Source organism: Rhinopithecus bieti, unplaced genomic scaffold, assembly GCF_001698545.2.
Source record: "Rhinopithecus bieti isolate Rb0 unplaced genomic scaffold, ASM169854v2 scaffold_23826, whole genome shotgun sequence".
NCBI classification, from domain to species: Eukaryota; Metazoa; Chordata; class Mammalia; order Primates; family Cercopithecidae; genus Rhinopithecus; species Rhinopithecus bieti.
Window position 1 is genome coordinate 990,363 of NW_016811267.1, and position 25,248 is coordinate 1,015,610.

Consider the following 25,248-nt stretch of genomic DNA (forward strand, 5'->3'; position numbering starts at 1 on the left):
AAAAAATAGCTGGGCATGGTGGCGGGTGCCTGTAATCCCAGCTACTTGGGAGGCTGAGGCAAGAAGAATCACTTGAACCCAGGAGGTTGAGGCTGCAGCAAGCCAAGATCGCACCATTGCACTCAGCCTGGGCAACAGAGCGAGACTCTGTCTCAAAAAATTAAAAAAAAAAAAAAAAAGGAAAAAAGAGGCCGGGCACAGTGGCTCACACCTGTAATCCCAGCACTTTGGGAGGCCGAGGTGGGCGGATCACGAGATCAGGAGATCGAGACTGTCCTGGCTAACATGGTGAAACCCCGTCTCTACTAAAATATACAAAAAAACTAGCCAGGCGTGGTGGCGGGCACCTGTAGTCCCAGCTACTTGGGAGGCTGAGGCAGGAGAATGGCGTGAACCTGGGAGGCAGAGCTCGCAGTGAGCCGAGATCGCGCCACGGCACTGCAGCCTGGGCAACAGAGCGAGACTCTGTCTGAAAAAAAAAAAAGGAAAAAAAGAAAATGAAAACTACCAGCCTTCTCCATGAATGACCCCATGGCCCCAGGAGTTTAACTGGTATGTGGGGTGGCTGGACTGTGTCATTTTCTTTCTGTGTATGCCCTTCCAGGGATGCTGAGGACTTGCTGGAGTCACAGCCACTGGGATCCTTTCTCATCAGGGTCAGTCACAGCCACGTGGGCTACACACTCTCCTACAAGTAAGGCCTGGGCCGGGGGTCAGGGCAGGGGCAGGTGGGCTCTGGGGTTTCCTTGGAGGGGGCAAGGGGTGCTTCATGTCATAGCTTCTCAGAAAGCAGCAGTAACTGAGGCTGTGGGTCTGAGAACGGGAGCCGCTAGGGACCCAAGATTGGCAGCTTCTCTCCCTCCACCCCTCACAATCTAATTAGTGATTCCCTGACTGTGTGTTAGGGAAACCCAGGGAAGCCCAGCTCCTTAAGACCTGAAAGCCAAACAAATCCAGAGGATTCCAGGCCAAAGGAAGAAAAACCCAATGGCTCAATTACAGAGTTACCCACAGTGGGAAAAACTTATCCAAGGCTCAGCTCTGCCATTACATGCTCTGTGACCTTAGACAAGTTACTCAACCTCTCTGTGTCTTCAGTAAAGGAGTGTCACACTTTAATTCAGAGTGTTCATGTGAGGATTAACTGAGATACAGTCAGCACATAGCCATTAATATACATTAATTGGTTAACTGAGCATTTATTCAGCACTTGCTGTGTGCCAGGCACACAGCCTTAGGTTGGAGCTTTCTTTTTGCTTTCCTTTTTGAGACAGAGTCTCGCGCTGTCACCCAGGCTGGAGTACAGTGGCATGATCTCAGCTCACTGCAACTTCCACCTCCTGGGTTCAAGCGATTCTCCTGCCTCGGCCTCCCCAGTAGGTGGGATTACAGGCACCTGCCACTGTTGCTCTCGGTTCCTATGGGAGTGAATGAAGGGGGCAGACGTAGAAATTAAGACAAAGACAAAAAATCTGTTTTAAAAGTAGGGGTCAGGGGACTCCTTGCTTCTAGTGAGCAAAGGCAGCTTTGAGCTTCCACAGCCCTTCGTATTTATTAGATAGAAAGAGCAGGAAGGGAGAGGTAACAGTTGGTCAGCTGCTTGATTTTTCACAGGTACACATAATTGCTTTCTTTGTACAACAGGCATCAGACGTGCCTATAGTTAACCACACGGAACACTGTGCTTGGGGCGTGACTGCCCTCAGCACTCCTTCTGGCAGCAAACACAGTTGTCAGTTTTCCAACATCCTGCTTTCATGAGAACAGTTTTCCGTTTACTCAGATAGTCTCCAGTGGTATACTGAGTTGGTCACGACCCCCATTTTCTCCGCCTGTAACATGCCACCACACCTGGCTAATTTTTGTATTTTTAGGAGAGACCAGGTTTCACCATGTTGGCCAGGCTGGTCTGCAACTCCTGGCCTCGAGTAATCCGCCTGCCTCAGCCTCCCAAAGTGTTGGGATTACAGGCGTGAGCCACCATGCCCAGCTTTCATTATCATTTCTATTGATCACTTACCCCTAGCCAGGCAATAAGTTAAGCTTTTGTCTGTAGTAGCATGTTTTATCTGAGGTCAGCCTTTGTACTCCTGTGTTATAAATGGGGGAAACTGAGGCACAGCAAGGTTAGTAACCTGCTGGGTGTTGCATGGCTAGTCAGTGAAGAAGCCTGCATAGGAACCTGGGGTAGTCTGGCTGTAGCAGTGATACTGCCAGCCCAAGGGCTGGGCGGGGGGACTTGGGGCAGGGATGAGGGGGAGTAGGATGTCCCAGCCCCCTCAGTGTCTCCGCAGAGCCCAAAGCAGCTGCTGCCATTTCATGGTGAAGCTCTTGGATGATGGGACTGTCATAATCCCCGGGCAGAAGGTGGCCCACACCTCACTGGACGCCCTGGTCACCTTCCACCAGCACAATCCAATTGAGCCGCGCAGGGAGCTGCTGACACAGCCCTGCAGGCAGGTGAGGGCGGGGGCCCACAAGGTTCACAGCCATCTCCTTGGGGCCAAGCCCCCCAGACCCCTTTGTTTCCCACGCCCCCATCAGCTTCTCTTGATTCTGTCACTCTCATGGTCCCCAGCCCCTCCGGCCCCACCCCTCATAGTCCCTCTGTCCCCCACAGCCGTCTCCCTTGTGGTTCCTGCTTCCCCATGGCTCCGCCCTCCAGACCCATGTCAACAGGCTGATTTTTTATAAGGGTTCATGTGCCAGGTATCATCTTGGCTCATCTGAAGGAATGGCATCTTTCCTTAGAAGGCTCAGTGGGCGTGGTCTGGCTCCCAGTAAACTGCTATGGGTGGAGCATCTTTCCTTAAAAGGCTCAGTGGGTGGCCGGGCTCCCAATAAACTGCTGTGGGCAGGGCATGTTTCCTTAGAGGACCCAGTGGGCATGGCCTAGCCCCTAAGAAACTGCTGTAGCAGGGGTATCTTTCCTTAGAAGGCTCAGTGGGTGTGGCCCAGCTCCCAATAAACTGTTATGGGCAGGACATCTTTCCTTATAGGGCTCAGTGGGCCTGGCCTAGCTCCCAAGAAAGTGTGGTGGGTGGGGCATCTTTCCTTATAAGACTCAGTGGGTGTGGCCTAGCTCGCAAGAAACTGCTATGGGCGGGGCATCTTTCTTTAGAAGGCTCAGTGGGTGTGTCCCAACCCCTAAGAAATGGCTGTGGGTGGCGCATATTTTCTCATAAAGCTTAGTGGGCGTGGCCTAGGTACTAAGAAACTGTTATTCAAGGGATGGTCCCTGAGACCTGCCTTCCAGGGTCCGTGCCGGACCTTTCCCCCTCCCTCGTGCTGAGCTACAGGCCCCTTCCGTCCTGCAGAAGGATCCGGCAAATGTGGATTACGAGGATCTCTTCCTCTACTCCAACGCAGTGGCGGAGGAAGCTGCCTGCCCGGTGTCTGCACCTGAGGAGGTATGTATATGACAGGAGGCAGGCACCTCTCACCTGGCTGAGGGGCAGGAGCAGAGGCCATCAACAGCTGCCAGAGGAGGCTCCTTCTAGAATGAGAAGGAGATCCTACAGCTTGGTGCTTTAAACCTTTCCAGTGATTTTCCAACACAGAGATTAAAATTCAAACTAAAATCTCAGTTCGTCTTTCTGCCTACCCAGCGCCAGCCCCGCTGCCATATCGTCTGTTGTTCAGACACACCAAGCTAGCCTCGGGGTCTCTGCATGTGCCGGTCCCACCTCAGGTCCTTTGCACAAACTGTGTGCCCTGCCCCTAGATTTCCCATGTCTTCATTCATTTCTCCTTCAAGTGCCTCCTTCCCCAGGCTCCAGACCTAAAGCAACACCTGCCTTCTCCTTCACATTACCCTGTTTATTCAGTGCAGCGGACTTCCCAAAAATGTTTCCCCAAATCCTATTTACTTATGGGTGTACATGCTCCCTGACTGCTTCCCCCATCAGACTGTTAGCTCTGAGAGACTGGAGACTCCATCTGGCTTGTTTGCCTTTGCTTCTCCCACCCCTCTGAGAGGACCTGCCATATTGAAGGTGCTTAACTAAGGAACCTGTGGAGTGGATGAATGAATGTATCACAGCATCTTGGGGTTTGGGAGACCTTTAGGCACCCCTAGGTGGAAGCCTAAGTGCTCTCCAAGCCCCCTACCCAGCAGGAGACGTTATGACAGTGGTACAAATGAAACAGGCTGGTGCGATGGACATCAGTGGAAGTGGGGGGTGCAAGTGGGGGAAGGCAGTCAGGGAAGGCTTCCTAGAGGAGGTGGCATATAGCTGATATCTGCAAGGTGAGGAGGAGCCAGTCATACACACAGACACAGGGAGGATATTCCAGGCAGAGGGAATGGCACTTGCAAAAGTCCTGGGGCTTGGTGTGTTTGGAAAACAGAACAACAAAACCCAGCATATAGATGGAGTGGGGTTAGTGAGAGAGTGTCAAAAGTTGAAGCCCCAGGGTCAGCAGGAGCCAATAGTTCAGGGCCTTGGGGCCAAGGTGAGGAGCTGGGATTCTATTCCAGTTGCACCAGGGAGGAGCCATAGGAGAGTGTACGCATGGGAGGACTTTTTTTTTTGAGACGGAGTCTTGCCTTGTGGACCAGGCTAGAGTGCAATGGGGCACAGTCTAGGCTCGCTGCAACCTCCGCCTCCCGGGTTCAAGCGATTCTCCCGCCTCAGCCTCCCGAGTAGCTGGGACTACAGGTACGTGCTAATTTTGGTATTTTTAGTAGAGACAGGGTTTCACCACGTTGGCCAGACTGGTCTCAAACCCCTGACCTCACGATCTACCCACCTCGGCCTCCCAAAGTGCTGGAATTATAGGCGTGAGCTACCACACCTGGCCGGGACTGGTGGTTTTAAATGTTTCCTGTGGCTACTGGCTGCAGAAGGGGCTATCCGGGGTACTGGTGGAGATGGAAAGAAGGAGGAAGTGAGGTGGGGATGGGGGACAGTGTCAAGGTGGGAGGGATGAAAGTGAGAGCCCAGGTGTGGAGAGAAACATGGATATTTGGTCTGCGGAGTGGCTCACACCTGTAATCCCAGTGCTTTGGGAGGATGAGGCGAGAGGATTGCTTGAGGCCAGGACTTTGAGACCAGCCTGGGCAACATAGCAAGACCCTGTCTCCACAAAATATTAAAAAATTAGCCAGGCATGGTGGCACACGCCTGTAGTCAGCTACTCGAGGGCCTGAGGTGGGAGGATTGCTGGAGCCTGGGAGGTCGAGGCTGCAGTGAGCCATGACTGCACAACTGCACTCCAGCCTGGGTGACAGAGCAAGACCCTGTCAAAAACAAAAAAAAAATTTTAGAGACGGGGTCTCACTACACTGCCCAGGCTGGTCCCAAACTCCTGGCCTCAAGCAATCCTCCTGCCTCAGCCTCCCAAAGCACTGGGATTACAGGCGTGAGCTATCACACCTGGCCCCACATTTTTGTAGAGATAGTTATTTCATAACCTTTGAAAATCAGATAAAATTCACATTTCCATGTTTATAAATAAAGCTATATTAGAAGCCAGACACGCTCATCGGTTGATATGTGGTCTCTGGCATCCCCTATACCAGCAGAGCTAAGTAATTGAGACAGATGGTACAGCCTGCAAAGCTGAAATATTTACTCTCTGACTCTTTGTAAAGGAAGTTTGCCAGGCCAGGCGCGGTGGCTCGCGCCTGTAATCCCAGCACTTTGGGAGGCCGAGGTGGGTGGATCACCTGAGATCAGGAGTTCAAGACCACCGGGGCCAACATAGAGAAACCATGTCTCTACTAAAAATACAAAAATTAGCCAGGCGTGGTGGTGTACTTGTAGTCCCAGCTACTCGGGAGGCAGGAGAATCGCTTGAACCCAGGAGGTGGAGGTTGCAGTGAGCTGAGATTGCACCACTGCACTCCAGACTGGGCGACACAGTGAAACTCCATCTCAAAAAAAAAAAAAAAAAAAAAAAAAGGAGAAGAACAAGTTTGCCAACCCCTGGGGAGATAGTGAAGCCATTTACTGAGACAAGAAAGACAGGGCATGGGATCAGGTTTGGGGGTTCACACGGGGACGTTTCTCAGCCCCAGGGTGTCTGGGTGGAACCCAGGCTCCAATTTCTGGGACAGATGCGGTACGTTGGTGGGCGAGCTGCCCCAGGCCTCACCCCGTCTTGTTTTCAGGCCTCCCCAAAGCCAGTCCTGCGTCACCAATCAAAGGAAAGGAAGCCGCCATCAGAGATGAACAGAGTAAACACCGAGGAAGCCACTTCCTCCTGCCCCCCAAAAGCCCCTCTTGGAGAGACCCGCCAGAAACTCTGGAGGAGCTTGAAAATGCTCCCCCAGAGAGGCCAGAGGGTCCGGCAGCAGCTGAAAAGCCACCTCGCCACTGTGAGCTTGCCGTCACTCTTGGATGTCCGGAGAGCCACGGTGATCTCAGGCCCTGGGACCGGAAAAGGCAGCCAAGATCACTCAGGAGATCCCTCTTCAGGGGACAGAGTCCACCCGGATCCCTGTGTGGTCACATCTCTCAAAAGCCCCTCACAGTCCCAGGCACCAAAAGACAGAAAGATCCCCACCAGGAAGGCCGAGAGGTCCGCCAGCTACAGTGAGGTGACCCCAGGGGACAGGAGTTGGCACCAAATGGTAATGAGAGCTCTATCCTCCCAGGAGTCCACACCAGAGCACCAGGGCTTGGCAGAGCCTGAGAACGACCAGCTCCCGGAGGAGTACCAACAACCGCCACCCTTTGCCCCTGGGTACTGCTAGAGAACAGGTCCACCCCGGCTCTGTACTCTTGCTACCAGGGGCTGCCACACTCCTGAATGTCCTAACATTTCTTCCATGGCCCCACACCATGGCATCCGGGAGTCTTCGGGAACCCGGGAAACGGAATGAAGATGTTTTTGGGGTCTGTTCCTGCAGTCACCCGTGGGGGGAGCTGGTTATTTTAGCAATAATCATCAGAGTGACGCTGATGGTTCGGGGTGCCTCCTGTGCATCAGCCCCCGTGCCAGACCCTCTATTCATTATTTTACACCTGAGAGCAGGCCCCTCAGGTAGCGTCACCCTCCATGTTTTGAAGAAGAGACTGAGGTTCAGAGAGGATAAGAGGTGTGACCAAGGCCACAGAGCTATGGCGGTCAGCACCAGGATTTGAAGCCAGGTGAATCTGAGCCCTTTTTCCACAGCATCTGTTTGTTCCGTTGTCTAAAAGCACACTCCTGGCCGGGCGCAGTGGCTCATGCCTGTAGTCCCAGCACTTTGAGGGGCCAAGACAGGCAGATTGCTTGAGGCCAGGAGTTCGAGACCAGCCTGGCCAACATGGTGAAACCCCATCTATATTAAAAAATTCAAAAATTACCTGGACGTGATGGCACATGCCTATAATCCCAGCTACTTGGGAGCCTGAGGCAGGAGAATCACTTGAACCCAGGAGGCAGTGGTTGCAGTGAGCCAAGATCGCATCACTGCAGTGCAGCCTGGATGACAGGGTGAGACTCCATCTCAATAAATAAATAAATAAATAAATAAATAAATACAATAAAAATGAAATGCAAAAAAATAAAAGCACGCTGCAGGCGTCTCCTCACCAAACCGGAGCTGCGTCCAGGCTCAATTCCAAGTGTGTCCCCAGTTGCACCCCGTGCTGTTCATGCCTTCCTCCTGGGTTTTCATGCAAGAATGAACGGAGATGAGATGCTCGTTTGAGGGCTTGGTGTGGCAGTAAGGTGCTTGGACCATCATCAGTGTACGGTTTCAGCGAGAAGCAACATCGAGTCCTCTTACCTTTAAAAGAAGGGAGAGAGCAGCCAGGCCGCCGGTGCGCTCACACCTTTAACATCCCGCACTTTGGAGGCCGAGGGCGGGTGGGATCATGGAGGTCAGGAGAGCCAGACCATCCTGGCTAACACAGTGAAACCCCGTCTCTAGCTAAAAATACAAAAAGTTAGCCGGTGTGGTGGCGGGCGCCTGTAGTCCCAGCTACTAGGGGAGGCTGAGGCAGGGAGGATGGCGTGAACTCGCGAGGCGGACGCTTGCAGTGCAGCAAGATTGCACGCACCTGCCTCCAGCCTGGGGCGACAGAACGAAGACTCCGGTCTCAAAAAAAATTAAAAAAGGGAAGAGGAGCCCATGTGTGGGTGGCTTTCATGCCCCGCGGCGCCGTGTAATCCCCAGCAACTTCAGAAGGCTGAGGTGGGAGTATCGCTCAAAGCACAGATTTCAAGACCAAGCTGGGCAATATGAACAAGGCCTCATAATCTACAAAAATTCAAAAACTGAGCCAGGTGTACGTGCACACGCCTGCAGTGCTCAGCTATTTGGGAGGCTGAGATGGGAGGATCGATCTGAGCCTCCGAGGAGTTCAAGCGCTGCGTGAGGTCTGATCACCCCACTTCAAGCCTGAGGCAACAGAGAGAGACCTTGTCTCAAAAAAGAAAGAAAGAAAAAAAGCTGACCGTGGTGCACGCTGGCTCACCTACCTGTTAATCCCAGCACTTGGGGGGGACAAGGGCAGGATGGATCACCTGGGTCAGGAGTTCAAGACCGAGGCGCCAACATGGTGAAACCCATCTCTACTAAAAACTACAAAAATTGGCCAGGGGCGTGGTGGCTCAGCCTGTAATCCCAGCTACTAAGGAGGCTGAGGCAGGAGCACTCGCTTGAACCTGGGAGGCAGGAGGTTAGCAGTGAGCCGAGACCCAGCCATGCACTCCAGCCTGCGTGACCAGAGCAAGACTCTATCTAAAAAAAAAAAAAAAAAAAAAAAACAAAAAGGCTGGGGACAGAGAAGGCGGTCACAGGGCATGATGGTGGAGGGAATCCTAAGTTGTGGGGTGTGGTGACCTTTGGCAAGTCTAGACATCTCTGGGCCTACTTTCTTACTTGGAGAATGAGAAGAGCAGTCCCCTCTTTCAGGATGAACAGCCCGAATGCATGTAAAGCCTGGGGCTTTGGTGCAACAAGGTGTTTTTTTCTTTTTTTTTTCTTTTTCTTGTTTTTTTTTTTTTTTTTTTTTGAGACAGAGTCTTAGTCTGTTTGCCAGGCTGAAGTGCAGTGAGTTCGTCTCCGGGTTCACTGCACGCTGCCTCTTGTTCAATCGATTCTCCTGCCTCAGCCTCCTGAGTAATTCGGGACTACAGCGCATGCCCACCACATCCAGTTAATTTTTGTATTTTTGGTAGAGACAGGGTTTCGCCATGCTGCCCATGCTGGTCTCGAATTCCGAGCTCAGGGGATCTGCCCGTCTCAGCCTCCTGAAGTGCTGGGATTACAGGCATGAGCCACTGTGCCTGGCTTTTTTTTTTTTTTTTTTTTTTTTTGGCAGAGTCTCGCTCTGTTGCCCAGGCTGGAGTACAGTAGCATGATCTCCAGTCACTACAACTTCCCTCTCCTGGGCTCAAGCAATCCTCCCACCTCAGCCTCCCAAATAGCTGGGACTACAGGCGTGCACCACCACACCCAGCTAATTTTTGTATTTTTGCTAGAGATGGGACTTCGCCATGTTACCAAGGCTGGTCTCGAATTCCTGAGCTCAGACAATCTGCCCGCCTCGGCCTCCCAAAATGCTGGGGTTACAGGCTTGAGTCATCGTGCCCGGCCCAGTAGCTGCTTAATTTATTAGGGTTTTAGGATGGGAGTGAGCTCTCTAGACATGACATACCGTACAATGGAGGTGTCTGGGAAGGTCCCTAGGGGCTGGTCTTGGCTGCAGGAGTGACTACTCCTTGGACTGACTGGGGCATAGATGGAGGCCCTGGGGCAACCCGAGGTGGAGGGGGTGTGGGGCTCCCCAAATGTACAAGGTTCAGACATCTGGGATCCGGTATGAGGTGCACCTGGGTTCAAACCTGCCCCTGCAAATGACTTGTGGGGTGGCCTTAGGCAAGTCACTCTGCTCCCTCCAAATGAGGGCATGATCCTCAGCCTACCCTGCAGGGATGTCATGGGGGGGGTCAAAGTCACGCTAGGGGCCAGATGCATCATAAACTGTAAAGTGCAGTAGCCACCTCAGTGAATGACATTCCCATCCCTCCCAGTCAGAGGACTTCTCTTGGCAGCTCTAATGAATCAGCCCGGGAGTAAAAGTTTCAGTCCCTTTGATGACTCAGGGCAGTCAAGGGTGAGGTTTGGCCTTCGGGTGGGAACCCTGGGGCAGGACAGCATGGGCCCGATCTCCCCACCTCATCCCCGCCACAGACACCCACAACAAGGCATTTCCAGCCTTCACAGTGAGGACGATCTAGGAGTCACCCCTTCCTTGCACAAACAGGGAGATCCTGGCTCAGAGAGGGTGTGGCCACACTCAGGGTCACACAGCAAAGTCAAAGATAAGATTCTAGACTGCCTCCCTCCTGTCTTCCAGTTTTAAGGTGGAAAAATGTGTCCTCCCAGCAGGTGTGACTCAGCAACTCGTGTTTATTCTCAGAAACCAGAGTCCACAGCGGGTGAGGGGTCACCCCGCTCTCCTATAGCCCAGCTTCTCTGTGGTGCCATCAGATTCGGATGTGGAAGGTGCTGTGTGCAGAGAGAAAAGGAGTCAATGCCTTCAAGAAGTGGACAACCCCTTTTCCTCCTCCCCTTCAACACGCTCACGGCAATTCCCTGGGCCAGGCAGGAAGGATGCCGTGTGGACCGCTCAAACAACCCTAGGCCGGGGGACCCCCACAGGGATTGAGAGCACGTGTGTTTACTTTTTTAATTTTTTGTTGTTTTTGAGATGGGGTCTGGCTCTGTTGCCCAGGCTGGAGTGCAGTGGTGTGATCTCGGCTCACCGCCACCTCTGCCTCCTGGATTCAAGTGATTGTCATGCCTCAGCCTCCCGGGTAGCTGGGATTACAGGTGCCCACCACCACGCCCAGTTAATTTTTCTATTTTCAGTAGAGACGGGGTTTCACCATGTTGGCCAGGCTGGTCTTGAACTCCTGATCTCAAGTGATCTGCCCACCTCGGCCTCCCAAAGTGTTGGAATTACAGGTGTGAGCCACTGTGCCCAGCCTTTTTTCTTTTTCTTTTTTTTATTTTCCTTTTTTTTTTTAATTTTTTTTGGGGGGGTGGGGGGGGAGACAGAGTCTCACTGTGTCGCCCAGGCTGGAGTACGGTGGTGCGATCTCGGCTCACTGCAGCCTCCAATCCCCAGGGTTCAAGCGATTCTCCTGCCTCAGCCTCCCAAGTAGCTGGGATTATAGGCGCCGGCCACCACGCCTGGCTAATTTTTTGTATTTTTAGTAGAAATGGGGTTTCACCACGTTGGCCAGGCTGGCCTCGAACTCCTGACCTCAGGTGATCCACCCGTTTTGGCCTCCCAAAGTGCTGGAATTACATGAGTCACCATGCCCGGCCTTTTTTTTTTTATTTTTTGAGACAGGATCTCACTCTGTCACCCAGGCTGGAGTGCAGCGCCTCAATCACTGCTCACTGCAGCCTCCACCTCCTTGGGCTCAGGCGATTCTCCCACTTCAGCCTCCCGAGTAGTTGGGACCACAGGCGTGCACCACCATTGACAGCTAATTTTTGTTGTTGTTGTTGCTTTTTGTAGAGATGGGGTTTCACCATGTTGTCCAGGCTGGTCTTGAACTTCTGTGCTCAAGCGATCCACCCACCTTAGCCTCCCAAAGTGCTAGGATTACAGGCATGAACCACCACACCCTGCCATATGATATAAAGTTTCAAATAGCTAGAAGGAGGATACTGAATGTTCTCAACACAAAGAAATAATACACATTTGAGATGATGGATATGCTAATGACCCTGATCTGTTCATCATACATTATATGTATTGAAACCACTAAGTGGCCTGGTGCAGTGACTCACCCCTGTCATCTCAGGACTTTGGGAGGCCAAGGCAGGAGGATCAGTTGAGGCCAGGAGTTTGAGAACAGCCTGGGCAACAAAGCAAGACCTTGTCTCCACAAAAAAAAAAAAAAGTTTTTAATTAGCTAGGCATGGTGGTGTGTGCCTGTAGTCCCAGCTCCTCCAGAGGCTGAGTTGGGAGGATTACTCTTGAGCCCAAGAGGTAGAGGCTGCAGTGAGCTGTGATTGTGCCACTGCACTCCAGCCTGGGCAACAAGTGAGACCCTATCTCAACATTTTCAGCACTGTCTCAGGTTATAGATGAAAACAAAAACAGGCCAGGCATGATGGCTCACACCTGTAATCCCAGCACTTTGGGAGGCCGAGGTGGGCAGATCACCTGAGGTCAGGAGTTCAAGACCAGCCTGACCAACATGGCAAAACCCCATCTCTACTAAAAAACACAAAAATTAACCGGGCTGGTGGTGGGCGCCTGTAATCCCAGATACTCGGGAGGCTGAGGCAGGGAGAATTGCTTGAACCTGGGAGGTGGAGGTTGCTGTGAGCCAAGATAGCACCACTGCACTCCAGCCTGGGAGACAGAGCGAGACTCTGTCTCAAAAAAAAAAATAATAATTAATTAATTATTTACAATAATTTTAATTTAAATTATTTATATATTATTTAAATAATTAATTAAATAATTAAATTATTTTTTTTTTTTTTGAGACAGAGTCTCGCTCTGTCTCCCAGGCTGGAGTGCAGTGGCCGGATCTCAGCTCACTGCAAGCTCCGCCTCCCGGGTTCACGCCATTCTCCTGCCTCAGCCTCCGAGTAGCTGGGACTACAGGCGCCCGCCACCTCGCCCGGCTAGATTTTTGTATTTTTTAGTAGAGACGGGGTTTCACCGTGTTCAGGCCAGGATGGTCTCGATCTTCCCTGACCTCGTGAATCCGCCCGTCTCGCCTCCCAAAGTGCTGGGATTACAGGCTTGAGCCACCGCGCCCCGGCCAATTAATTAATTAATTAATTGAAATAAAAAAATTAGCCAGGCACAGTGGCACGTTACGGGTGTAGTCCCCAGCTACTTCTTTTTTTTTTTTTTTTTTTTTTGAGACAGAGTCCACTCAAGCTGGAGTACAGTGGCGCAATCTTGGCTCACTGCAACCTCCACTGCCTAGGTTTGGGTTCAAGTGATTCTCCTGCTCAGCTCCCAAGTAGCTGGGACTAGAGTGTGCCCCAGCATGCCAGGCTAATTTTGTTATTTTGAGTAGAGACTACTACCTCAGCCCCCTAAAATGCTGGGATTACAGATGTGAAGCCACTGGGCTCGGCCCTGGTAGTCCCAGCTTACTTGGGGAAGTTGAGGCGGGAGGATCTCTTGGCTAGGAGTTGGGAGGTCTGCAGTGAGCTGACTGCACCATGCATTGAAGTCTGGGTCACAGAGTGAGACTCTGTCTCAAAAACAAACAGGCCAGGCAAGGTGGCTCATGTTTGTACTCCAGCAGGCTGGGAGGCCAGAGTGGGGTGGATCACTTGAGGTCAGGAGTTCAGACCAGGCCTGGCCAACGATTGACAAAACCCGTCTTCACTAAAAAATTCAAAAATTAGCTGGGGTGTGGTTGTCACATGCCTGTCAATCCCAGCTACTCGGACGGCTGCAGGCAGGAATCCACTTGAACCCAGCGAGGCGGAGGTTGCAGTGAGCTGAGATCGCACCATCACTCCCAGCTGGGAAGAGCAAGACTCATCTCAAACAAACAAAAAATCAAACAAAAAGAAGACATCACTGTGTACCCTATGAATATGTACATTCATTATTTGTCAATTCAAAAATAAAAAAATGAAGTTGAAATTCAAAAATTATAAAATAGTAATAGCAGCAACAGCAATTTATTAAACACCCATGTATGCAGGGAGCTGTGACTGAATTTTCTCCATATATTAATTGGGGTTCAAGCAACCTTTTCTGTAAATGGCCAAATAGTGATGTTTTCAACTTTTACACCATGACGCAACTTTGTTGTTGAAGCACACAAGCAGCATAGACAAAATGTACACAAACAGGTGTGGGCTGTGTGCAGTGAACTTTATTGATGGGCCAGGCGCGGTGGTTACACGCTATAATCCCAGCACTTTGGGAGGTGGAGGCAGGCAGATCCACGAGGTCAGGAGATGAGCCCATCCGGTAACACGATGAAACCCGTCTCTACTAAAAATACAAAATAAATTAACTGGGCCGGTGGTGCAGGTGCCTTAGCCCAGTTACTTGGGAGGCTGAGCAGCAGAATGGCGTGGAAAACCCGGGAGGTGGAGCTTGCAGTGAGCCGACGAGGGTGCCTGCACTCCAGGGCCTGGGCTACAAAGCGAGCCTCCGTCTCAAAAAAAAAAAAAAAAAAAACTTTATTGATGGACACAGAAATTTAATTTCGTACCACTTTCATGTGTCATGGGAATTATCTTTTTAAAAAATTTTTCTTAAAAAAATATAGGCCGGCGCGGTGGCTCAAGCCTGTAATCCCAGGCACTTTGGGAGGCCGAGACGGGCGGATCACGAGGTCAGGAGATCGAGGACCATCCTGGCTAACAACGGTGAAACCCGTCTCTACCTAAAAATTACAAAAACTAGCCGGGCGAAGTGCGGGGCCTTAGTTCCCAGCTACTCGGACGAGGCTGAGGCAGGAGAATGGCGTAAACTCGGGAGGCGGAGCTTGCAGTGAGCTGAGATCTGGCCACTGCACTCCAGTCCGGGCTGACAGAGCGAGACTCCGCCTCAAAAAAAAAAAAAAAAAAATTAAATGTATTTATTTATTTTTGAGACAGAATCTCACTCTGTGACCCAGGCTGGAGTGCATGGCACAATTAGAGTTCACTGCAGCCTTGACCTCCTTGGCTCAAGCAATCCTCCAGCCTCAGCCTCCCAAGTAGCTGGGACTACAGGCATGCACCACCACACCTGGCTATTTATTTATTTATTTATTTGTAGATATGGGCTCTCCTTATGTTCCCCAGGTTGACCTCAAGCTCCTGGGCTCAAGAGGTCCTCCCCACTTAGCCTCCCAAAGTGCTGGGATTAAAGGCATGAACCACCCCACCTGGTTGGAATATTATTATTCTTTTATTGTTTTTCAATCTTTTGAAAATATAAAAGCCATCCTTAGCTCACAAGAGGTACAAAACCAGGCTTTGGGTCACAGTGGCCTATTGGCCATACTTTGCCCTGCAGTGGGGGCTGATTTTCCCCAAAGGCTGCCAAGTACAGTTGCACAGTCTGTTCACTGCAAACTCTTCAGGCAATAAGGGCTGAAGTCCAGCCACATTCTGGTTGCTGAAAGAGGTGTATCCACCCGCAGGAGGTGCCCAGGGAGTCCCTAATTATCCCCATTTTATAGATGCAAGGACTGAGATCAGGGAAATCGACAAAGTTCCCCAAGGTCACAAAAGAATGCATAGAGGAATTTTCGGAAACAGAGTCTGTGAACTGCCTCCATAACAGCCCCTTCAGATGTGCAAGTGGACTGTGGGCGGTGGTGGAGAGCATCACCTGAGGAAGTCTGGTGCCCGGAGGATCATGTTCTGGAAGTCTTCCAGGGACAGCCGACCATCATGGTCTCCATCAGCCTCATCTAGCACCTTCTCACACACCAGGCTCACCTCCTCGGCGCTCAGCTCCCCCCGAGTCAGTTTGGTCACCGTCTGCTCCAGGTCCCACGCACAAATGTAGTCGTCGTCGTTAAAATCTGCAGAGCAGGATGGATGGGGAGTGACAGCAGGTGGCAGGCGGGCTGGGCCGGCTGTGGGCACGTACTGTGCCCATGTTACAAGGTCGGGCACGGTGGCTCACACCTGTAATCCCAGCACTTAGAGAGGCTGAGGCGAGTGGAACACCTGAGGTCAGGAGTTTGAGACCAGCCTGGCCAACATGGTGAAACCCTGTCTCTACTAAAATACAAAATTACCCAGGTGTGGTGGCATGCACCTGTAATCCCAGCTACTCAGGAGGCTGAGGCAGAAGAATCACTTGAGCCCGGGAGGTGGAGGTTGCAGTGAGCTGAGAGACCTCACCACTGCATTCCAGCCTGGGCAGCAAGAGCGAAACTCCGTCTCAAAAAAAAAAAAAAAGAGGAACTGAGGCCCTGGGAGGGCACCCAAGACCCTGGTGTAAAATCTGGAACTTGCCTTAAAATTGGGCAGGGACTTGCTGGGAGTTCATTCATTCATTCAACAAGTACTTATGTAATGACTTTTTCATTCATACTTTTTTTTTTCTTTGAGATGGAGTCTCGCTCTGTCGCCCACGCTGGAGTGCAGTGGCACAATCTCGGCTCAGCAACCTCCACCTCCCGGGTTCAAGTGATTCTCTTGCCTCAGCCTCCCAAATAACTGGGATTACAGGTGCCTGCCACCACACCTGGCTAAATTTTGTATTTTTAGTAGAGAGGGGATTCCCCGTGTTGGCCAGGCTGGTCTCAAATTCCTGACCTCAGGTAATCCACCCACCTCAGCCTCCCAAAGTGCTGGGGTTACAGGTGGGAGCCACCGCACCCCACCTGATTCATTCATTTTTACAAGTATTGAGTGCCTGCTGGGTGCTAGGCACTGTAATAACTTTTTTATTCACTCATACAAGTATTTATTGAGCATCCGCTATGTGTCAGGCATCACAGTAACTGACTTTCATTCATTCACTCACTCAACAAGTATTTATTGAGTGCAATTTTCATTCATTCACTCACTTAACAAGTATTGATTGAGTACCTACTGTGTCCTGGCACTGTGATAATAATTTTTCATTTGCTCATTCAAAAAATAGTTATTGGCCCGGCGCAGTTGCTCATGCCTGTAATCCCAGCACTTTGGGAGGTTGAGATGGGTGGATCACCTGAGGTCAGGAGTTCCAGGCCAGCCTGGCCAACATGGTGAAACCCCATCTCTACTAAAAGTACAAAAATTAGCAGGGGGTGGTGCGGGTGCCTGTAATCCCAGCTACTAGGTAGGCTGAGGCAGGAGAATCGCTTGAACCTGGGAGGCAGAGGTCGCAGTGATCTGAGATTGCGCCATTGCACTCCAGCCTGGGCGACAAAAGCAAGACTCTGTCTCGGTAAAAAAATAAAAAAATAAATAAAAATAGTTATTGAGTGCCTACTATGTGCCAGACACTGTGATAGCTCTTTCATTCATTTATTCAAGTATTTATTGAACACCTACTATGTATCGAGCACCATGATAACTGTTTTTCATTCATTCACTCACTCAACAAGTATTTATTGAGTGTCTGTTGTGTGCCAGGCACTCTGATAACTTTTTCATTCATTCATTCATTCATGCAACAAGTATTTATTGAGCACCTACTATGTGTTGGGCAACATGATAACTATTTTTCATGTACTCACTCAAAAAGTATTATGGTGGCAGGGCACGGTGGCTCATGCCTGTAAGCCCGCCACTTTGGGAAGCTGGGGTGGGTGGATCACTTGAGATCAAGAGTTCAAGACCAGCCTGGCCAACATGGTAAACCCCATCTCTACTAAAAATATAAAAAATTTGGCTGGGTGCAGTGGCTCATGCCTGTAATCTCAGCATTTTGGGAGGCCGAGGTGGGTGGATCACCTGAGGTCAGGAGTTCGAGACCAGTCTGGCCAACATGGTGAAACCCCATCTCTACTAAAAATACAAAAAATGAGTCAGGCGTGGTGGCAGGCACCTGTAATCAATCTCAGCTACTCAGGAGACTGAGGTAGGAGAATTGCTTGAACCTGGAAGACGGAGGTTGCAGTGAGCTGAGATCGCGTCACTGCACTCCAGTCTGGGGGATAGAGCAAGACTTTGTCTCAAAAAAACAAAAGCAAAAAACAAAACAAAACAAAACAAAAAACCAAGTATTTATTGAGTGCACACAAGGTGCCAGGCACTAAGATTCTTTCATTCAGTCATTCAACAAATATTTACTGAGCCAGGCTCAGAAGACAGATGGTGAGCAAAACAGATACTGTCAGTACCTTTGAGTCTTCTCAGGGACAAAGTCAATAAGAAGTGAACAGGTCAAGGAACAAGAAATTAAGCAGCATTGCCTGGTGCTAGAAGAGAAATAGGATGGTGGGATGGGGGGATGAATGGGGAGAGGCCTACTTTCGACCTAGACTTCAAGGAAAGAAGGAGCCAGGGGATCTGGACGCGGTGGCTCATGCCTGTAATCCCAGCACTTTAGGAGGCCGAGGCGGGCGGATCACCCAAGGTCAAGAGTTCAAGACCAGCCTGGCCAACACGGCAAAACCCCATCTCTGCTAAAAATACAAAAATTAGCCGGGTGTGATGGCATGTGCCTGTAATCCCAGCTACTCAGAAGGCTGAGGCATGAGAATCACTCGAACCTCGGAGGCAGAGGTTGCAGTGAGTCAAGATTGAGTCACTGCACTCTAGCCTGGGCAAAAAGAGCGAAATTCCATCTCAAAAAAATAAAAAATAAAAATAACTAAGTAAATAAGGAACCAGGTGAAAGGTGTTCTAGGCAGAGGGTTCAGCAGAGGCAAAGGCCCAGAGGCCGAAGACTGTGTTTCAGGAACAACAAGGCCCGTGTGGGCTGGAATAGAGTTAGCAAATACATGAGCTGGGGAGGCATTGGAGTGGGGTGGAGGACAGGGTCACGCAGGGCCTCAAAACCTCTGGGGAGACATTTGTGATGTGGGTGCCACTCACCCAGTTTGCACTCCCCATCCCATCTCCATGCTCCCCAACCTCAGGGCCATGCACGCACCGTAAATTTTAAAAGCATAGTAAGCCTTGAGGTCTCGGGGAGCCATTTCGCTCATCACAGAAAACATGTCCAAAAAGTTATCCAGGGTCATGTGGCCATCCCCATCCTCCGAGAAGACCTGGGCGATCCTCTGGCGGAACGGGTTGTCCTGGGGAGAGAAAGGAAGCTGGGAGGCCTCCTCCGACCCCCAGGGTCTCTGGGGTTCCATGTGGTCTCACTCTCAGCACCCACTTTCCGGGAGTCTCCAAGCACTCTCCATCAAGACCCACTCCCTCCCATGGTCCCTGGACAGGACTTTGGACAACTCCACTCTCTGCCCCCGTGGTCTGAGCAACCTTGACCCCACTTCCAGCTCTTGGAGCAGCCATGTGACCCAGGCAGGGCCAATCAGAGAGTTCCATTCTCCTGGCAACAGTGATTGGCTCTGGGATGGGCATGTGACTCAAGCTAGCCAATCAGAGACTGCCCTGGGACATTTTTCTGAAAAATTGGGAGGGAGAGGACCTCATTACTGCTGCTTGCAAAGTTCACAGAAGCTAAAGCTGAGTGGCTGAGAGGTCCTTTCACAACCTCAAGAGGAGAGGCTGCCTTAGACTGAAACCTCTTCCTGGAAGGAGCCAAGAGATGGGGGGAGATTCCTGAGCACATCATCAGAGGCCCTGGTTCCAGCCATACCTGACACTGTCCCTGCCTCTGGATTTTTTTGTTGTTGTTCAGGGGCAATCCATTCTGATCCAATCCATTCTGTCCCTCTCAAATAAGGTTTTTGTCACTTGCAATAAAATCAGCCCTACTCACAGTCAGTTACTCAACCCACAAGTTCCCCTTGGATGCACAAACCATGTGTCAAACATCCTGGTGAAAAAAACCTGCATGTAGCAGCTCCTGTTACAAGAAGAACTAACGTTCTCTGAGTACTTGACACAAAACACACCCTGTACTGAGTTTGTAACCTGTATTATCTCGTTTCATCCTCCCAATTCTGAGTTTTTTGAGACAGAGTCACACTCTGTCGCCCAGGCTGGAGTACTGTGGCTAGATCTCTGCTCACTACAACCTCCACCTCCTGAGTTCAAGCAATTCTCCCGCCTCAGTCTCTCTAGTAGCTGAGATTACAGGCATGTGCTACCACATCCAGCTAATTTTTGTATTTTTAGTAGAGACAGGGTTTCACCATGTTGGCCAGGCTGGTCTTGAACTCCTGACCTCAGGTGATCCACTTGCCTCAGCCTCCCAAAGTGCTGGGATTACAGGCTTGAGCCACCACGCCAGTCAACTCTGGGTTTTAACCCTGTCTCTGTGACATTGTAGCTGTGTGACCATGAACAAGTGTCTTAACCTCTCTGAGCCTCAGTTTTCTTATCTGTAAAATGGGGATAACTGCAGCACCGACCTCAGAGGAATGCAATGAGAGACATCTCTACTATTTTTTCCCCTGTCTGTCCCATGGCCTGGGCGTACCTTCAGCTCAGGCATGCTGCCAATGAGCTCGTAGGGCACCTTCACGTCGGGGCAGGTGGTATAGTCGAGGGGCACGAGCTGCGGGGCCAGGTCCTGGTAGCGATAGAAGAGCCTGATGTGGGGAGGAAAAAGCTGGGAAAGGCTGGGAGCAGGGAGCAGGCAAGAGGCTTGTCTCTTCTTTGTTTTTTGAGACGGAGTCTCGGTCTGTCGCCCAGTCTGGAGTGCAGTGGCGCAATCTCAGCTCACTGTAACCCCTGTCTCCCAGGTTCAAGCAATTCTCCTGCCTCAGCCTCCCGAGTAGCTGGGACTACAGGCACACCCCACCACGCCCGGCTAATTCTTTTGTATTTTTAGTAGAAGCAGGGTTTCAGCATGTTGGTCAGGCTGGTCTCAAACTCCTGACCTCAGATGATCCACCTGCTTCGGCCTCCCAAAGTGCTGGGATTACAGGCGTGAGCCACTGCGCCCGGCCGAGTCCCTTCTCTTTCACATTCACAGCTGCTCACTGCACACCGAGGGATACTGTGTCCCCAAGAACCCTCAGCCCTGGGCCTGGACCTCAAGCATACAGAGCCCGACACAGGCACCCCTACCTCCCTGGGGGCAGGGCCAAGGTGCAGAGAGGGCCACAGGACAAAGGGAGACTGGACTGGGGAAAGCAAGCTAGGGAGAAGGGGGTTCCTGGAAAAGGGGACATTGGTGCTGGGCTTTGAAGCATGAGTAGGAGTTTATAAGGCAGATGGAGCTGGGAGAAGGGAGGGTGCTTATGACCAGATCACAGCAAGCATTCAGAGAATCCTATATAATCCACACATCTCTGGATATTGTCATGCTATCAGCAAGACCCTGCCTCCAAAGATACCTTCACTTTCATACCTCCCCTTCCTCTCTTCATAATGGGAGGAAGGGGCCGGGTGCAGCGGTTCACACCTATAATCCCAGCACTTTGGGAGGCTGAGGTGGGCGGATCACCAGAGGTCAGGAATTCGAGACCAGCCTGGCCAACATGGTGAAGCTCCATCTCTACTAAAAATACAAAAAAGTAGCTGCGCATGGCGGCAGGCACCTGTAATCCCAGTTACTTGGGAGGCTGAGGCAGGAGAATCACTTGAACCCAGGAGGAGGAGGTTGCAGTGAGCCGAGATCATGCCACTGCACTCCAGCCTGGGCAACAAGAATGAGACTCCATTTCAAAAAAAAAAAGGGGGGGGGACGGTTTCCTCAAATGGGTCAGAGCAGAGACAAACAGCTAATATTCACATTTTTCTAAAGGGCAGACAAAAGGCATTTTGCAAATAACTGAATACCACACACACTATCTAGATTGTAAGGCCAGTTCTCCACTCAGATGCCCTCACCTGGTGACACCATACCTTCATTAGGGCATGCTGAGCAGCAGCCTTGCAGAGACCATCCTTGGTGGGTCTGAGGTTCCCAAGCTGCTAGGGACTCTCGCTGAGAGAGACATGAGTCCCTGGGTCATATGATGACTAGGAACTCAATGAAGGCAGGGTGGGGAGACCTAGAACTTCCCTCCTGACCACTCAGTTCCCTGTCGGGGTCCCCTCAGGGAATACCCTGGGTTTAGGTTTCCATATGGCTCTGAGCAAGTTCCTCTCCCGCTCTGTGCCTTGGTTATTCTATCTGTTAAGCAAGAAGCTTGGGACAGATGAAAAATGTCAGGCTTCAACCGCCTTGGGGACTCCGTGCACCTACCCTTCAGCCTGGGGTCAGCCCCGCCCTGTCTGAGCCTCAGTTTCCCCATCGGTAATTTGATCGTGATGGCCAAGGTGACCCTGCAAGCTGTCCTCACCCAGACAATGGGACTCACGAGTAAAAGGTGTGGCCATCAATAATGGATGTCCTGTTACTACACAATTGGGGCCTTGGCCCCGATCACACTGCAGCCGAACCCTGCCCAGCTTGGGTTTCACAGCTCCAAGTTCGTGGGCCGGGGCCCCTGGACAACGGCTCCACAGGCCGAGTGATGATGTGGGATTCTCATCTGTGCCCATCGTGCTCGGTCATGCCAGGGACCTGCAGCAGCCTTGGGCCACCTCCCCACACCCTCACCGTAATGCCAAGCCCGCAACCCAGAGTGGGCTCTGGACTTTGCACCTGGCTCCCAGCCTCAAGTCCCAGTCTCAGGAGAATCTTTATCTTTCATTTTGTTTTTTTGAGACAGAGTCTCGCTCTGTCACCCAGGCTGGAGTGCAGTGGCGTGATCTCGGCTCACTGCAACCTCTGCCCCCCAGGTTCAAGCGATTCTCCTGCCTCAGCCTCCTGAGTAGCGGGGATTACAGGCGTCCGCCACCTCGCCCAGCTGATTTTTGTATTATTAGTAGAGACGGGGTTTCGCCATGTTGGCCAGGCTGATCTTAAACTCCTGACCTCAGGTGATCCACCTGCCTTGTCTTCCCAAAGTACTGTGATTACAGGCATAAGCCACCGTGTCCAGCCTCAGGAGAATCTTTCTAACAAGCTGATGCTCTCTGCCCTGCTCTTGCATGCTCCATGGCTCCCTGCCACCCTTGGGAGAAAGCCCAAGCTCATCAGCCTACAGACTGGGACAATATGACAAGATGTGACTTCTCAGCTTTTCCATCTCTGCCTCCGTCCACTGACCACACCTGCTCCCCTTCCCCATTTGAGTCCCATCAAATTGGAAATACCAGTTGGGCATGGTGGCTCACACCTGTAATCCAAGCACTTTGGAAGGCTGAGGCAGCTGGATTGCTTGAGCCCAGGGGTTTAAGACCAGCCTGGGCAACATAGTGAGACTCCCATCTCTACGAAAAAATACAAAAATGAGGTGCACATGGCGGCTCGCACCAGTGGTCCCAGCTACTCGAGAGGCTGAGGTGGCGGGATCACCTGATCTTCGCAGATTGAGGCTGCAATGAGCCGCGATTGCACTACTGCACTCCAGCCTAGGCAATAGAGACCTATCTCAAACAAAAAAGAAAAGAAGGGAGGGAGGGAGGGGAAAGAAAGAGGAAAGAAAGAAAGAGAGAGAGAGAGAGAGAGAGCAGAGGAGAAAGAAAAGAAGAAAAAAAGAAAAAGAAAAAGCAAAGAAAGATAAAAAGAGAGAACAAGATAGAAAGAGCAGAAAGAAAAGAAAAGCGAAGAAGGAAGAGAAGGAAGGAAGGAAGGAAGGAAGGGGAAGGAGGGAAGGAGGGAAGGAGGGAAGGAGGGAAGGAGGGAAGGAGGGAAGGAGGGAAGGAGGGAAGGAGGGAAGGAGGGAAGGAGGGAAGGAGGGAAGGAGGGAAGGAGGGAAGGAGGGAAGGAGGGAAGAAGGACCCCCCCCACACACACACCCCAAATTGCAAATATCCTCCAGCAATGAACAGAAAGTTGTTTTTCCACATCTTTTCTCTCTACCTCCCTGGACTGACCTCATGATCTCCTTCCTTGTGAAAAACGTGCAGTCCTGTGGAGAGAGGTGTTGTCTTAACCCAAACCCTGCCTCTGGGGCCTCCTCCCACGGCCTCCTCCCTCCACCCCACACTCACACAGATGGCCCAATGCTGCCACACACAGAGCCGAACCAGGAACCCAGGCAGACGGTACACCCAGATGAAGGGATTCTGTTCCCACTTCCCAGACCACGGAACCAAAGCTGTCAAACCCACTGAGGACCCCTCCTGTCCCCTCTACCTGATACGCTTCCAGCTGCTCGTGTGTGAAGACTGTCTGCTTGTTGCCCATGGTGTGAACCACAGTCCAGACTCGGGGACGCACCCCGAAGGCTCCCAGCTTCCTCGGGGCCACACGGGTTGCCAGGCTGTTGTGTACCAGTGTCTGGGCAAATCTCCCTGCCCTGGCTGTCACCCGCCCACCCACGCCATCACCCCCTGCTTGGTGAGACTCAAATTACAGCCAGGCTCTCTGGACAACAGCCTGAATGTGTCCATGGGTGAGGATAAGGGCTGTGGGACATCACAGAGAAGCCCTCAGTGGGGAGACCACATCTGCCACCACCAGGTGAGGCTGGGGTTACGGGGCACACTCAAGAGACAGGCAGGGTATATGGAAGGGCTATGGGCACACTCCAGCTCAAATTCCAGCTCTCTGCCCACTAGCTGTGTGGCCCTGGGCAAGTCACCTGACTTCTCTGAATCTCATTCATGAGATGAAAATTACATTATACCTACCTCATACAGTCATTCTCAGGATCTGAGATTTAAAAAAAAAAAAAAAAGATTTTGGCTGGGTGAATTGGCTCATACCTGTAATCCCAGCCCTTTGGGAGGCCGAGGCAGGTGGATCACCTGAGGTCAGGAGTGCAAGACCAGCCTGGCCAACACGGTGAAACCCTGTCTCTACTAAAAATACAAAAATTAACCTGCTGTTGTGGTGCATGCCTGTAATCCCAGCTACTCCAGAGGCTGAGGCAGGAGAATTGCTTGAACCTAGGAGGCGGAGGTTGCAGTGAGCCGACATCACACCATTGCGCTCCAGACTGGGCGACAGAGTGAGACTCCATCTCCAAAAAAAATAAGGTTTTGGTTGGGTGAGGTGGCTCATACCTGCAATCCCAGCACTTTTGAGGCAAAGCATGAGGTTCGCTTGAGGCCAGGAGTTCAAGATCAGCTTGAGCAGCATGGCAAGGCCTTGTCTCTACTAAAAATACAAAAATTAGCTGGATGTGGTGGTTCATGCCTGTGGTCCCAGCTACTCGGGAGGCTGAGGTGGGAGGATTGCTTGAGCCCAGGAGTTTGAGGCTGTAGTGAGCCATGATTGCATCACTGCACTGGCAACATGAACAAGCTAGATGAAGTTCTGGGGTGTGCATTGATGTTATTATTACTATTTTATGATGTTTTATTTTTTTGAGACAGAGTCTCACTCTGTTGCCCAGGTTGGAGTGCAGTGGCATGATCTTGGCTCCCTGTAATCTCTGCCTCCTGGGCTCGAGTGATTCTCCTGCCTCAGCATCCCAGGTACCTGGGACCACAGGTGTGCACCACCATGCCAAGCTAATTTTTTGTTTGTTTTGTTTTTGTGGTTTTTTGTTTTGTTTTGTTTTGTTTTTTGAGACCGAGTTTTGCTCTGTCGCCCAAGCTGGAGTGCAGTGGCGCAATCTCAGCTTACTGCAAGCTCCACCTCCCGGGTTCATGCCATTCTCCTGCCTCAGCCTCCCAAGTAGCTGGGACTACAGGCACCTGCCACCAAGCCTGGCTAATTTTTTTGTATTTTTAGTAGAGATGGGGTTGCACCGTGTTAGCCAGGATGGTCTTGATCTCCTGACCTCGTGATCCTCCCACCTCGGCCTCCCAAAGTGCTGGGATTACAGGTATGAGCCACC

General features: G+C 51.3%; 2 protein-coding genes across 4 annotated transcripts; one reads left to right on the forward strand and one right to left on the reverse strand.

The window, feature by feature from the left end:
- The first annotated feature begins 439 nt into the window (after positions 1 to 439).
- Positions 440 to 7,462, forward strand: HSH2D (hematopoietic SH2 domain containing). Of its 2 annotated transcripts, XM_017893697.1 has the most exons (4): positions 440 to 694; positions 2,295 to 2,460; positions 3,318 to 3,410; positions 6,116 to 7,462. In XM_017893697.1, the coding sequence occupies exons 1-4, from the start codon at positions 555 to 557 to the stop codon at positions 6,698 to 6,700; spliced, it is 984 nt and encodes a 327-aa protein (XP_017749186.1). In that variant the 5' UTR covers positions 440 to 554; the 3' UTR covers positions 6,701 to 7,462. The 2 variants fall into 2 exon arrangements, with proteins under 2 accessions (XP_017749186.1, XP_017749187.1); XM_017893698.1 differs by lacking the exon at positions 440 to 694 and having other exon boundaries at positions 1,916 to 2,460; positions 6,116 to 7,438.
- A 2,869-nt stretch (positions 7,463 to 10,331) lies between these two features.
- On the reverse strand, positions 10,332 to 23,692 carry CIB3 (calcium and integrin binding family member 3). 2 transcript variants are annotated; one of them, XM_017893684.1, is made up of 6 exons: positions 23,598 to 23,692; positions 23,336 to 23,370; positions 19,941 to 20,052; positions 18,480 to 18,627; positions 15,270 to 15,465; positions 10,332 to 10,450 (listed from the first exon to the last, which is right to left on the reverse strand). In XM_017893684.1, exons 1-6 carry the CDS (start codon positions 23,646 to 23,648, stop codon positions 10,429 to 10,431), a joined length of 564 nt encoding a protein of 187 aa, XP_017749173.1. In that variant the 5' UTR covers positions 23,649 to 23,692; the 3' UTR covers positions 10,332 to 10,428. The 2 variants fall into 2 exon arrangements, with proteins under 2 accessions (XP_017749173.1, XP_017749174.1); XM_017893685.1 differs by lacking the exons at positions 19,941 to 20,052; positions 23,336 to 23,370.
- Positions 23,693 to 25,248: the final 1,556 nt, after the last annotated feature.

Excerpts from the sequence above, each read along its gene's own strand:
- CIB3 (XM_017893684.1), bottom strand. The coding sequence starts at position 23,648 with ATGGGCAACAAGCAGACAGTCTTCACACACGAGCAGCTGGAAGCGTAT. Across the intron at positions 20,053-23,335 it reads ACAAGGAAGGAGATCATGAG|GCTCTTCTATCGCTACCAGG; the intron begins GTCAGTCCAGGG and ends TCCCCACATCAG. Across the intron at positions 15,466-18,479 it reads CTATGCTTTTAAAATTTACG|ATTTTAACGACGACGACTAC; the intron begins GTGCGTGCATGG and ends CCTGCTCTGCAG.
- HSH2D (XM_017893697.1), top strand. The coding sequence starts at position 555 with ATGTGGGGTGGCTGGACTGTGTCATTTTCTTTCTGTGTATGCCCTTCC. Across the intron at positions 695-2,294 it reads GGCTACACACTCTCCTACAA|AGCCCAAAGCAGCTGCTGCC; the intron begins GTAAGGCCTGGG and ends GTGTCTCCGCAG. Across the intron at positions 3,411-6,115 it reads CGGTGTCTGCACCTGAGGAG|GCCTCCCCAAAGCCAGTCCT; the intron begins GTATGTATATGA and ends TCTTGTTTTCAG.